General features: G+C 44.2%; 1 protein-coding gene across 1 annotated transcript in view; it reads left to right on the forward strand.

Annotated features, from left to right (window-relative positions):
• Positions 1-14,606, forward strand: part of Rhp (GTP-Rho-binding protein rhophilin) — a gene marked incomplete in the record, with an annotated part of 127,037 nt that overhangs the window by 99,506 nt on the left and 12,925 nt on the right. The window contains 8 exon segments of the mRNA XM_077686752.1: positions 444-572; positions 4,456-4,531; positions 5,852-5,929; positions 6,749-6,873; positions 8,288-8,396; positions 9,237-9,386; positions 10,146-10,244; positions 14,257-14,413. Coding sequence (XP_077542878.1) covers positions 444-572; positions 4,456-4,531; positions 5,852-5,929; positions 6,749-6,873; positions 8,288-8,396; positions 9,237-9,386; positions 10,146-10,244; positions 14,257-14,413 — 923 coding nt within the window.

Genomic DNA, 14,606 nt, shown 5'->3' on the forward strand with positions numbered 1-14,606 from the left:
AGTTAGAGTAACGTGGGGCACCTCATGTGTCCACACATGGGTGTGTGCATGGCGAATGCAAATATGTGCACACATGCACATACTCTTCTTTCCTCCTTTGCTTGTGTTTTCACCCCCTCCACAAGAATGCGAGCATTCCACAATTCCCACAGATATTTCTGCATTTAAAGCTATTTTGTGACTTCTAAAGTGCATGGCCAATCATTTTCTTAACATGAAAAGCATCAGTCATAAGTAGTATGTCAGCCTTGCACTAATATCTCCCTTTCTTTTCTCCACGAAAAAAAAAAAAAAAGAACCTTATGCAAAACGTCATTCTCCTTAATTGTATGTGCATACGTGCCATTGTTGGGCTTTCATTGCCACACCTGCACATGTGTCTCCACCTTTTTGTCGGACGGGGGAGGTTCCTATTAAAGGTGTCCCTGTGCTGGTTCATGCAGAGCAACCACGAACAAGAAGCTCCGCGAGACGGTTGCCCTGGAGCTGAGCTTCCTCAACTCGAACCTGCAGCTGCTGAAGGAGCAGCTGGCTGAGCTCAACAGCTCTGTGCAGATCTACCAGAGCGAGAAGTGAGTACACCCGCCACTTGGGGCCGAATTCTACTGCATGCCGAAGGCATCCGGAAGGACACCGGAAGATATCCGGTGAGGTTGATTTCCCGTTGGGTCTCACGTGATTGGCACAGAGTGAAAACGCCACCCAGCCTGCGTCATGCGAATAAGTTTTGGCTATAATTCGGTGATGTCACGTAGACCCCATGGGAAATCAACCCCGCCGAATATCTTCCGGTGCCCTTCCGGATGCCTTCCAGCACCCAGTAGAATTCAGCCCCTGTTCACCCAGGCACCCTCTGCACCTTTCAGTCAATCTAGTTTCACTAGTTGCTTGTGCATATTTATAAGTTATGCCTGACAATTTAACTCGTGCATTGCTGCAAGTAAAACAAACGTCAACACTTGTGTTGAAAAACCAGATGACAGATCGTTACACCAGTGCTAAATGTTAATTGACTACGAACAGGGAGCAGTAAAAATTTGATGAAAGTCAAGCTAAAGGGAGGACGATCACACCGTCGTGGTCACCCTTCTTTCACCTTGTCTCTCGTCAAATAAGAGCTGTTGCCATTTTGTGGTCGCCACGCACCAATCTAGCAAGCGTTTCTCTACCTGTGTGCCTGTGTACCTAACAAAAAAACTGCATTTAGCTAATGCGTATATGCCTCATATGCAATGCAAACTTAATTGAGCGAACTTCAGGGGACCAAAGAAAAAGTTCGAGACTTCACACTGCACACTGCTGACATTAGCCTCCAACAGTATGCTTTAAAAGACCAAAGTTAGCGTGGCACATCGAAATTAAATGAGTAACACTTATTTTTTATCACGTGCATTAGCTTGCAGATTATTAACGTGTTGCCGTCTTGGATAAATGTCCGCATATGGCTACAAACTGGCCACATAAGGCCACAAACTGACCACATATGTCCAGGCTCTGGTTTTATATGTGGCGCAGCTGCTTGCCTGGAGATGTCAGATGGTTTTCCAGTTTCTACTGCACATTGGTAGGAGTCGTATGTCGTCATATAATTTCTTGTTATGCAACCAAGAGCCAGTGAATTGTTAGCTCTGGCTGCAGCCATATGACATGAACAATATTAGCCACTACAAGTAGGCATGATTTTGGCTGGAGTGGGCCAGGCCAATTGGAGCAAAGTAGGCAAAGTTCAAGCGACACAGGAAGTTATTGTTAAAGGTGTAGCATTTCGAAGGAAATCAATCAATAAAAGTTGTTTAACTCAGAGCTGCTGGTAAAGCATTTTTTCATGAGATGCAATGATGCTGTGCCAGCAGAGGATTTCAAAACTGTTTGTTTATCGAAAATGTTCATTCAAGTGAAGTTTTGCCATGTGTGATCCACGCCTGCATGCACTGTGTATGTCATGCACATAACCCATATAGCCTGTTATGCGGGATCCTCAGCACTTTTACTGTCATTATATACGCTGCTGTTCAGCCCACAAGGGTAATCTTGACAGCTCAGGGATGGGTCATTATAGACAGTTTCTCACTCTTTACGTTAATCCCTCTATTTCTCACTTTTAATTTTGTTATCTGACTAAATCTGTTAACGTTGACTGAAAAGAGCTTACTGAATTTTATGAACTTTTTTGACTACAAATTACAATTAAAATTTTTAGATTGCTGAAAATGCAAGCTGTTCTTCTGAAAAGTAAGAGAACGAAACAAACATTTTACTGACTCGTGGGCGGGAGGATGTTGTTAGGGCCTGCACCCTGTGACACACTTCAAGATGCAGCTGGTGTGCTTTTTCTCTAAAACTGGGGCAAGCCACATGTATTCGACCAATCCTGTGCCTCTGTCATCTGTAGCTCTTGACTGGACCTGTCTTACCGCGTGGTTAGGATGGTAGTGAACGGAGATGTTGATAGGGGCAAAAGGACGCTGGAAAGCCAAAACCCACGTAAGTCCAGTGGCAATGCTACTGGTGTATGGGTTACAGGCTCCACCTTTACACTTGACGTTCATAGATACAAACCTAGGCTTATGCAATTGGCATTTTTGAGAGCCGCTATTTGATGCTTGTGTGCGCACCTCTCAAGAGAAGTGAGATCATGACTCCTTGCACTTATTGCTTAGTGGGATGAAATGCCACTACATTAAAAACCGTCTTTCCCTTCTGACCCGTGTATTGGTTCCTGCATTCTAGGCCTATTGCCCATATGGATGGAAAGGACAATTTTTGATTTACTGTGTACTATATTTAATTGGTATTCAGTCTGTAACATTCTATTGATTTTAAATATCTTTGGAGGAGAAAATGCTTCTTTGGCCGCAGTGATAACAGTATTGCATCTTTTGCTGACCAAGGAAGTTTGCCTTGTTTATGGCTGCAGAGTAGAACCATGTTGTGCCTCACATTTCTCGCACATTGCTGCGCTATCCGTGTCCAAGTTTGCATGGTCGCAATTAAATGTTGAACACTGCACCTTTCGGTGTTGTTACAATACCAGGCTATTATTGGATAATATTAGCCTGGATAATATTATAGTAAGGATAACATTACGCCCGTGTGTACGAGATTTCGGCGCACGTTAAAGATCCCCAGGTGGTCAAAATTAATCTGGAGCCCTCCACTACGGCGCGCCTCATCGCCTGCATTGCGTCGGCGCGTTAAACCCCACAATCAATCAATCAATCAGTAAGGATAACATTGTGTACATGCTCTATTTGTCTTTCCTCCTGTGCTATGTGCAGGCTTTTTCTTGGCAGTACGCCTAATATTTTTTGAAGCAGTTGCAAGAACTTGAAGTGCAATATAACTGATGCATTACTTGTTGCCCACGATTGTTTGAATGGGTTTAAAAGGAGGCAGTTCTCATTTTTAACAAAAGGCCCAATTCCATGTATCTAGCTATTTCACTGAAGCAAGTATCTATTTGATTTTTCAAACTTTAAATGCTTCAGAGATATTTGAAGCTTGATGTGGTATTTGATTATATTTGAACATATTTGAACATATTTATATTTGAGCATATTTGAAGCTTAAATAATAGTGGTACAGAATCAAATCGTACTTGCCACTTCGATATTTAAAAACTCTGTGGATTTGCACAACCTTAGCAAATATTTTTAAAAATTGAATTGAACTGGCAGGCAGTTCATGCCTTCGCCTTTCTGGAAACGCAAGGGGTGTTTGCAAAATGCGAGTTTTTTTGCACTTTGGTGAAGTGATGTCTTGTGCTCCCTACTTTACACACTTCGAAATACGAAATTTGGGCTTTCGGTTTGTCTTTCAGTAAAAATTTCCCCTTCGGGACTGTTATACACTGTTACAGGTAGCAGTTGTCACTTCAATAACCCATGCAATGTTATCAATACCATTTGGAGAAGCTGCTGTAGAAAGGTACAAAAAAGAATATAGAATTTTCTCAGAAAGTGCCCTGCCTTGCCCAAGGCACTACACGATATTTCAAATGCCATGACTGGCACATTCAAAAGTGTACTGCAATTAATTTGCACATGTTAGCAACCACAGTTTATATTTTTTAGTGCATACTCTTATGCGGTTTCACGTTTTAGTCCTTGTCAGTGTTAGGTCATCTTAGTCTGGTAAACGTAGTTTGGTAATAACATTAAAAATTTAATTATAGGATTGGCTTCTAGATTAACTGATACCTCCATTTATCCTGTTGTTCACATGTGCAAATGTGTTTACATGTGCAAGTGCATTTGCAATTATCTCACCTAATGCTTGCAGGCCACGTCTTTAACAGGCAAAGTCTTGGCATTAAAGTTGGAATGTAATGAGGAGCCTGACTGTGCTTGTTTTTTTTTTTTTTTGAGGAAGGTATAACATTTTTGTGCGGAATACAAAAAAAAATATTTAAAATTACATGCCTCTGAGTTATCGTGTCCGCCTTTGTTTTTGCAGCCAGTCACAAGTGGTGCCTATGATCCCACTGGGCCTCAAGGAGACCAAAGATATTGATTTCAAGGAGCCCTTCAAGGCAAGTGGCATTTCCCTGCTTGCTATGTGTGATCAAAATTCGCTTCCCCCCTCCCCTCCCCCTCATCCATTTTCTTTCCTTTTCTTTTATCCGCTTCGCCCTGAATGATTGAGGGGGCCATGAAGACAAAATGCAAGTTTGGTTCATTCGAAAGATTGTCTCGTTAGAATAATACTGACACCATTTTTAGTGCAACCTTTACTCAAAAAAGCTGTGTAAAGAGGAAAACAGAAAAGATGCATCCGACACCTCGCCTCCTTTTCTGCACTGAACTTATGACGTACATGGGCAAGCTGGTTGCGATTGGCTGAGGCTGATAAGGTGTCGCCACCCCACGCCAGACAGTTTCGGGCCCTTCCCCCCCGCCTTCAAAACCTGTTAGCTTAGCTTAGCTGACAAAATCCAACGCAAATTAAACAGTGAATATAAGCTTTCAGAATGAGCTATTTGCACTTAAATTTCGTGCATATTCTTTTTGTAGCAGTATATATGGCAGAGTAAACAATGGAAGTTACAACATAGGAGCACCAGTGCCTACTGCATGCACTATGCTGGTTACAGCTGCACAGCCGTCCAGCGCGTTAGGGGTTGTCTCACACAACAGTGGCCAATCGGGATGGGTGACATTGTCTTGCGTGACCCTGTATGTTGAGCATACCTATTGTTGAAACAATTACTAGGTACAAATCTGGTCAAAATCAAAGCGAATGCGAACAGTGGTCTTGAGCGGTATTGTGGACAGACGGTAAAAAAAAGCAACAAAAGACGTTTTGCCATTCGCTGCAACCCTAGTCGACATACTAACATTGGTATCAGATACCTGCCCTGGATACGTCATCACTGACGTCGCGAAACACATGATTTAGTGTGAGAATTTTGTGTTTAATTGTTTAGCATCTCCGCGAATAAAGCATCATTTGCTGCTGGACAAGTGCTGGGGCCACTGTAGAGCACCAAATGTTTCGAATATAACAAACTTGTACTTTGTCTTCGTGGCCCTTTCAGTTAAGTGCCACATGTAGGTGAGATGCGAGAGCTGGTCATGGCAGCTTTTTCGGTGATTGATTTGATGCCTGTGTGGGGTGCAGTGAAGAAGTATGAGAAGTTTAAGGTAGAGGTGATCGGACAAACAGGCCAGTCCTTCTGGCATGGGTGGTGTTTTTCGTTTGAAGGCCAAAGTATTAACAGGGAGCAGCAGTGACTGCAGGGTGTAGGGTTTGCTCAGATTCTTCTTCTAAGATTATGGCCAAGGAGTCAAATAATGTGCGTGGCACAGCAAGTGATGTTCTGCACAATAACACTAGCTGTGTATCTTGACAGGACTTCATCATGGAGCACTACAGCGAGGACAGCTCTGTGTATGATAGCGCCATCCAGGAATTCATGGAAGTCCGGCAGGTAAGTGATGTGCCAAGTTGTGAAGTGATGTGACCAGTTGTGAAGGTATTATATGGGCTGTGTAGTTCCTGTACTGGAGGCCTGCCACTCACTGTGTAAAAAAGCTTCAATGGTTCTCCTAATTTACATTCCACTAATCAGGGGTGGTTATACCTTGCCACTGACACTAATTAATCTCAGGCACTTCAAAGTAAACATGCAATTAAGCCACCAATTCTACTGTGCTGTTTTACTGTTGCAGCAAGGGTGAACACACCACAGTGTCAAAAAGCATAGGTGACACTGCACTGCCGTGCCCTTGTGTTTGTGCTTTTTGTCCTTTGTGCCAAGTGTGGATGTCGTAATTCAGTAGGTGACAGCTCATCTTTGTGCTATTTCAGCACATGTATCGCCTTTCATCGTGAAACAGGACTGGCAAAGTGCATAAAGTCACTTAAAGTGAAAAGTACACTGAGAAAACTTTCATCACAGTGCTGCATGGTATCATGCAGTATGCATTGCAAGGAAAAAAGAAGCAGAAAATTATTATAATTACAGTATAAAGCAGATTATGAGGCAATTCAGAATTGAGGGAGACTATACTGGCCATATGCAGCGTGATTTCACACTAGGCTTCATAACTTGACACTGAGCTAGGGAACCGTTTATAGCTTTGTTCCTACTTTTTTTTTTCTGCTGTTCAGTGCTAATGCCGAATTTACACTTTTGCTTTTCTGTTGTTGATGTGTTGATCTTGATCGCTCTCTGATGCTCAGCATTGTTTTTTGGCCCACTCGCAAATTTCGGCATCTGGGTTGAAACGCAAACCTTGTGGTGCAGGCTGCGCGTACCCCTACGCGGGACCAGGCTGGGGTTCAGCTGCTGTACGAGTACTACAACCTGCTGTACTTTGTGGACCGCCGATTCTTCCCTCCCAACCGCAGCATGGGCATCTTCTTCGAGTGGTAGGCAACCCTTTGTGGCCGCTTGCTCTCCTTGTGCAAAAGTCGGAGCTGCTATTGTGGGCATGGTGACGTAGATTCTCCAAGTAGGCGCCGTCAACCTTGTGATGACACTGGAACTCTAGGCTATTTTCTCACTCAATTCTCAGTGTGTAGCGTCCGAGTGGTGCTGCAACAGGGCCTTTTTGTTTGGCATAAAAGTACACTCTTCAAGGGCATTGCGCAATAAGCATTGGCGGGCAACGTAGTCTAGAATGTGAGGGTGGAGTGAACTGCTATGTTCTGGTACAATGCTTTTGGCGTGTCTTGTAGTATAAAGCAAAAAAAAAAAAAATGCTTTTGGCATGTCTTGTAGTATCTGTACTGGCATCATTGTAAATGCTGCTAATTGTTCTTTGCAGGTTTTTATATATACATATACCGTATTTTCTGGTCATAATTTGTGCCATCAATCAGTCACATTGCCCCATAACAGCTGTTCCTTTGAAAAGTTCTGTAGCTAAGACACACCTGTGTATACCGTATAGTTCTGAAAGAACTCCCACTTAAACTGCAGAGATACCAAGTGAAAAATACGGGATGGGCAAATTTTCGGGTCAGATGCAAAAAAACTACAAAAAAGTGGCCACAACGCCAACAAAAACCATGGAGATATCAAGTAAAAAAATACGAGATGGGCAAACTTTCAGGTCAAGTGCGGAAAGGACAAATAAGTGACCGCATTGACACATGAATAGATGATTTGTGCCTATTTTGTTTACTCATCATCGCTAAAGGCATCGAACCATGTGTCGCTGTCAGAGTCTAACACGAGCTGCAGCGCTTCGTCCACCATGCTCTCTCAAGCTTTGGGTTCTACTACCCCTTCCTCCTCCTCTTGCCAGTCAAGCCTGACAGGTTGTGTCTCTTGTGTTCAAAATCGAGACATCGGCGGTGTTCGAGGCCGCGGAATGTTTTTGCGGTGGAAACTCCCCAGGTTTTCAAAGGTGTCGAAGCTAGCGCGATTTTAGGGGTGGGCGGTCCTTGGGCTCTTTTAGTAAATTCAATATTTCACCCCTAAAGGGGGATGAGTGATGTTTCGGGGGAGGACGCTCTCTCGGAAGCTTACGGTATGTAGTACGTTAATCCTGGAATAAATTAAAATAAGTTATGTCAAATAATGTCAGTCAGGAAGTATGCTGATATACATTACATAACTATGTTTGTTTTGTTGCTATTTTTTATGGCCTTAGAACATTGGCATATAAAAATTTTTTGGAGTTAGAATGAAAAAGCAGCAGCTATGTCAAACTAATATGTATTTGCCCCAATGTCAGGCATGCAAGCTGTGTATGGTGTACGCATATGCTTTCACTGTTCGCACTTCTCCTCTCCTTGGGTGGAGGTTGCTTAGTGAAATGTCTGTGTGTCATTGCAGGTTTGACTCTTTAACTGGAGTCCCAAGCACACAGAAGACGGTGGCCTTTGAAAAAGCCAGTGTTTTATTCAACATTGCAGCACTCTATACACAAATAGGAGCAAAGCAGGTAAGTGCTTACATCTGGTGTGTAACTGTTTTGTTTGTTTCTTTATTATTTTTTGCCCTCCCAATAAACTAGCATAATTACTAACACAATTAATGTCGCACTGTCCCAGTACTAGCATAATTAATGTTGCAAGTGTGAAAGTAGCAATGCTAACACCCTTTTCCAACCCTATTTGTTTTTCGTTTTCATTAGTGAATTGAGCGACACACTTTTTCATGCAGTTGCTTTTGATAAAGCTTTAACCTGGCTTTCTTTCTATGGTAACAAGAATTGATAGGGAAAAAAGACGGTCCTCTTGCTTAACATTCTGTATTGAGATCTGATGTATCTGGCCAGGCAATGTGTAAATGCGAGTGATGCAACCATTATTTATTTATTCCCAATACCTTAATATTAGTTTGAAACTGAGATTATGCCTTCAGTGTGTTGCAAGTTTGCAAGGGATTGCAAGGAATTGCAAGGCATTGCAAGTTTGCGAGGGATAACTAATAACAGTGCTAAAAACGGGACACAAGAAGAGGCGTCATGTTTAGGCCCTCTCCTCTCCTTGTGTCCCATCATTATGTATAATGCCATACCCAGCATGCCTAACCATCCGCTCTAGATTTCTTCCCAACATCAAAATGTCGCATGAAACTGAGATTGCACCTTTTGTATGTTGAAAGTTTGCTTGTAACAGATCTAGCTTGTCACACATCATTGTACATCACTGTAAATTATTTGTACGTCATAGCACTCAGTTGGTGGTTATAGTTTGCTGTTGCATGTCCAGTATGAGTAATCTCTCTGTGGGCACGTGCCTCCTTTTTTTTTTTTTTTTTCTTTCCCCCCTCTCTCCAGGACCGAGGAAAGAGCACAGGAATAGATTCGGCAGTGGACAGCTTTCTGCGGGCAGCAGGCATGTTTTGTTACATCCGGGAGAATTTCAGCAAGCCACCCAGCATGGACCTCAGTGCTGAAACGCTCGAGGTGCTCACTCATGTCATGCTGGTGAGTGGTGCACTTGCAATGTTCTCAGCAGGTGGGAGGCTTGTGCGGGAAAACAAGGTTTTCCTGACATGTGGTTTAGCTCACCAGGGTACCATGGTAACAGCTGTAAAGTCCAATCCACTTTCTTAATTTGCACAACACCAATTGGACGCTGTACCGGGCACTTCTTTGGCATTGTTTTTTTTTTTTTTCAAAGAAACAAATCCCTCTTGGTATTTCGCGCTGCTTTTAGGACCAGACAAGAAGGAACAACACACACATGGCAGTGCATCGCCCTGTGTGTGTTGTTCCTTTTTCTCTATTCCTAAGCACAGCACGAAATATTGATATGTACAACCAGCTAACCTCAGTCTTAGCTTTGCAAACAGATAACAGTGTGCCTAGTTTTTGAGATTTTACGGGGGGTTTGTTGTGTTTCGTCTCGTATTTTGATCGTGGTCTTTGTATGCCGCTAATAATTTCTTAAATCATTGTTTGAAAGCTTACACTTTTTTTGCCTTATAACTCATGCGCACACATATAGTTGTAGGTTATTAGGGGCTATGCTTACGATGTGCGAATGGCAATGACAGTGTCAGTGTTCAGCTTACTTCATCAGCCCTACTTTGCATTCGAAGCACAGCTGCATGTAGCCAAATGAAGCGTGTCTTAGCAACTTCATGTGATGTGTTGTTGTTGTGCGCTGGTTTTATTAATACCTGTGAGCCAGCAAAAACTTACACACTGGCCTGATCAGAGTCGATATTTGGTGTTTTCCAGGCTCAGGCACGGGAGTGCCTCTTTGAGAAGCTGATCTTGGGGAGTGTGGAAAAGCAGGGGGTCATGACCTGCATAGAAGTGGGCCAAGAGGCAGCTGAGGTAAGACTGCCTTACTGCAATGCTATCGTGCACCTCACCGTTCAGTGACCGGATGCCGTGCAGACTTGTATGAACAACACCTTGCAGGTAGTTAAGCTTTGTTGGCTGGTTCTGCAGCTCTGTCCGACTACACAGCCACAGCTGAAAGTGTGACAGTAATTCAACTATAAGACCATCATGGAGCATTGTTCTTGCTCAATGTCTTTTTCCTGTCCTATTCGATTTTTATGACACAGTAGTCTGGCATAGTGATCCGCCATTGTCTTTTAATTGGTGCAAAACACAAAGTGTGTTTTTATTGGAAATTTTGGTGCGCATTAGAAAAACCCTCAAGCCCTCCTTCCCTGGAGGGCTTGAGGGTTTCAGCCCCTTTAACGTTTCCTTATTGTAATGTACGGCCATTGCTGGGATATTTTTCATGGAGTTCATCAAGGATGTGCAGTCTGTGCATGTAGGTTCCAGTGAATTTTTTCTACCATTTGCACTTGTAGAAGATGTGGGCTGAGCGAGAAAATCTCACAAGAGTGTTTGAGTGAGGTATCTATGCGATAGAAAAATATGTGCGTAATGATAGCTTCATAATTCAGACTCCCTCAGTTCAAATAGCTGAAATTTTCAAACTAATGTTGCGCGCCATTGTATTCATGAGGATGTAAAGTTATCAGGATTACGAATAAATGAAATATATTTGAGACACTTGAGATTTGCAGGCAGCATAGTCTTGTTCAGTGAGTTTGGAGAACACCTGAAAAAAATTGTTTGAGGACCTGCAGTCAGAAAGCTTGGTAGTAAGGTTATATCTAAACATGAATAAGTCAAAAGTAATTCTAAATAGACATGCAGGAAGCACCCTCTTGTAAAGAAATGCTAAAACTAGTGGACGGATGCAACGACCTTGGACAGGTTGTCAGTTCTAACTCCAACCACTAGAAGGAAATCCAACACAGAATGGGTATGGGATGGGATCAGTGGCGAATCCTCCCCAAAGCCACAAACTTATGCACCCCTCTTCTACCCCCCTCTACACTGAATTTTTTTATACCTCGGCGGGGGGACCATTGCTGTCCGTTACAGTGAACTAGAATGTATTGATCCAGTGGCGCGAACGGGAGCGCTCTGCCGCGTTCGGCTGAAGCAAAGCGCGTCTACCGCCACCAGGGGCGCCACTGCGCCTTCTCCGAAAACGGTACCGCGGTTGAACGGGCCGTTGCTTGGGGTGCTCGCCAGCTATTGCCGCTGCCGTTTTTTAGTGTGGTACAGTAATTAACCTTTATGGAAGAAAGATGCTCACTTTTGTTGTCCCTGTACCTTTCTAGGAACGTTTTGTTGCTTATCAGACCCGTTTGAGCCATCGGGCAACGGCTACAAACAAAGTAGCGCTGTGTCGTCTGCTAGCGGCGCAGACATTCTAGTAACGTTGGCGCAGACGACACGAGGGGATGTGCGATGCGTTGGCGGCGCTCGGTCGGGCAGACTCTCCGTCTGTTTATGGTCGAGGCCGGCCTTTCATTTTCTGCGTGTTTTACGTTTCCGTGATGTTCCCCTACAGAAGCAAGGGGTATCTAATCGTCATAAAAATAGTTATTGCGAGTGCTGTCGAATAGAGGTTGGACAGGCGCCGGGTAGCCGCGATGTCAAAACGAAGGACGGACACCTATTCCTTTGCTCCGGGTTGTCACGTTACCCAGGTGCTCCCAAGGCGTCTTTGTTCGCCGCGCCAATGGACGATGAACTGCGCAAAAAGTGGGAACAAAATTGGGGAAGACTGGACAAACTCTTGATATATCTTTAGCCGTCGGTGAGCGCCACTTTGGGCCCGAGTGCATACATATATTGCGGGATTAAATCCACGTAATAAACGGCTGTGAAGTGCGACTTGCACGCGGGAAGCTGTCACTGGCTCCAGGTGCTGTACCTACCATCCTGCCTACTGTGCGTCGAATTCTGTACGGAGCATGCAGGCGGAAGCCGCAAAGAAAAAGGCGGGCAAAAAAAAAAAAGAAAAGAGTTCCAGTTTCAGCAGTCAGCAAGAAGCGACAAAGCTGAAGAGATGAAAAAGATGAGGTGCGCCAGCCACACCACGAGGCCTCTCTCTCTCCGCAGGGCTCATCAAATGAAGGCGCAAGTTCTGTGGAATGGGATGCTTTCACAATTAGCCATCTTCAAGAAGTCAAGCTTCCTTCGAAGCTCTGGTGCCGGCTAAATTTTGCCGGCGATCAAAACGTTCTTTTCGCTACCACATCGATACGAAGAGAAGAAAAGCTAGAAGTTTTTCACGAGAAATCCGTGCTCTTCTATCCACATGACGACAAAGTGTCGGCGCAAACATTTTTTCGTAGTGTGTTATGCGGAAGCGGTGAAATAGATTCCCCAGCTGTTGCAAACAGTGTGCTGCAAGAAGCTGACAGCAGTTCGGCCTGCAAAGGGGCCATGACGGCTACGGCGTTTAGTGATGTATTGCACGTGCTAACGCCGCATTCAGCCCTAAGTGCCTGGGGAAAGCTTCCTCTAAAGGTAATTTGTTCATTGCAAACTTTGCTGCTGAAAAAATCAGCCGGGTGCTACTGGACGCGTGAATACTGGGTATAATTTGCTTCTGTAGAGGCAAATTCACGAGTAGGTTCATGCCGGGACTTTATTACAGTAAATACAAAAAAAGTAAATCCATTCGTAAAGAATTAAACATACCAGTTGTCCGCCGGCAGCACATCGAATGCGTACGCTCGTATCGATCATCTGCGTAGGTAGCAGACGACACCAAACAACACGATTTATAGCCGTTTCCCTACCGCTCAAACGGGCAGATTTGCAACAAAACGTTCCTAGCAAGGTACGGGGATGCCAGACGCGAGTAGCTTTTTTTTTTTGTAAAGGGTAATTACTACCCAACATCGGAACAACGACAGCCATAACAACTGCAGATCGCCTGAAGTACAGCGATTGCCGCGGCGGCGCCTTTCGAAGAGAGCGCAGCAGCGCCACCTGATGTTTTCTACACAGAAGAGCACACCCCTTCCTCGCCGTTCGCGCCACTAGATCATTCTAGTTCACTATACTGTCCGTGGCGAGCAAAGGACCCCTCACTTCTAACTTTTTTGTTAGGCGTGATATTGTGTAACACAACTGCCGCCTTAGTGGGAGTGTGCTACTTGCTTTGCCCCCACAGCCAAAGAGTATCAGTGCAGCAGCGAGGAGGACGCCTTTTTTTTAAACTGGTCATATGGTTGTCTGCCACATGTGGATGAAAAAGCACTCGGTGTGCAGCTGAAAACAAATCGTGACATTTTGGTTGGTTGCGGCTGGGGTGTGCTTGGCAAGCACTCCCGAATAATGAGAAGTAGGCCTCTGTCCCTAAAAAGATTAGTCTACAACCAATGCGTACTGCCAGTGATCACATATGGTATGGAAACTTGGTGCCTTATTGAACAACTGGAAAGAAAACTTGCGGCTCAACGAGCCATCCTCCATTACGGCTCAATGAGCCATGTAATGGAGGATGACAGGCTCTCCTGAATACTTAGCCGTAATTGCCCCGCCCACTGAATATTGATTCCACACCTAGACCACCTGTGGTTCTTAACATGTGCCCAGACCTCGGCAGTTTTGCATGTGGCCTCTATCAGAAATGCTGCCAAGAATTAAATCCTCAACTTTATGCATAGCAGTACAATGCCTTAGCAAACTGTTCAGCTGCAGTGGGCATTAAGAGCAGTACCAAGTTTGGGTGGAGTGATTTTGGGATGTGCATGTGTATAGACAAAAGTTTTACCAATAATAAAGCTGTAATACTTCTCTTTCCACATTCACCATTCTCATCTGTTACCAGAGTGACAAAAGCAGAGACAAAATTGGGCAAATAAAGTAAGCTTAGTAGTGCCCCATGTTTACTCTCCTTTGAAACCTGAACTGCAAGTTACTATACTGTCCACATGTGGGCAACATTTTGGCGGCATCTTCATGCAAAACAATTGGCTGTCAAGCTGACTCTCATTTACCACGTTTTATGTTTCAGGTTGCCGAGGTTTATGCCCAAGTGCACAAGCTGATCTCGATGCCTCCTGTCAAGGACTACGTGCCCTACTCGTGGATCAGCCTGATCTTGGTCAAGGCTGAACACTATCGTGCCCTGGCACACTACTACGTCGCTGTTGGGCTCCTGGAGCACTCTGGTGAGCACACCTTGAGTGCACTTACAATTGGAGTTTCAAACGTTTATTTTCAGATAGGTAGAGTTGACAAGCTGTGGGCTTGATCTTTATAATCCAAATGTTTTTGTAGTATAATTTACGAACCAGCTTTTTCCTCTATATAGCTCCAGAGCCTGCTATCATCACCTTATTGCCAGGCTGTCTGGCCTCAATG

The sequence above is a fragment of the Haemaphysalis longicornis genome, unplaced genomic scaffold (assembly GCF_048455015.1).
Source record: "Haemaphysalis longicornis isolate Haplotype H1 unplaced genomic scaffold, Haemaphysalis longicornis Haplotype H1 scaffold_1, whole genome shotgun sequence".
NCBI classification, from domain to species: Eukaryota; Metazoa; Arthropoda; class Arachnida; order Ixodida; family Ixodidae; genus Haemaphysalis; species Haemaphysalis longicornis.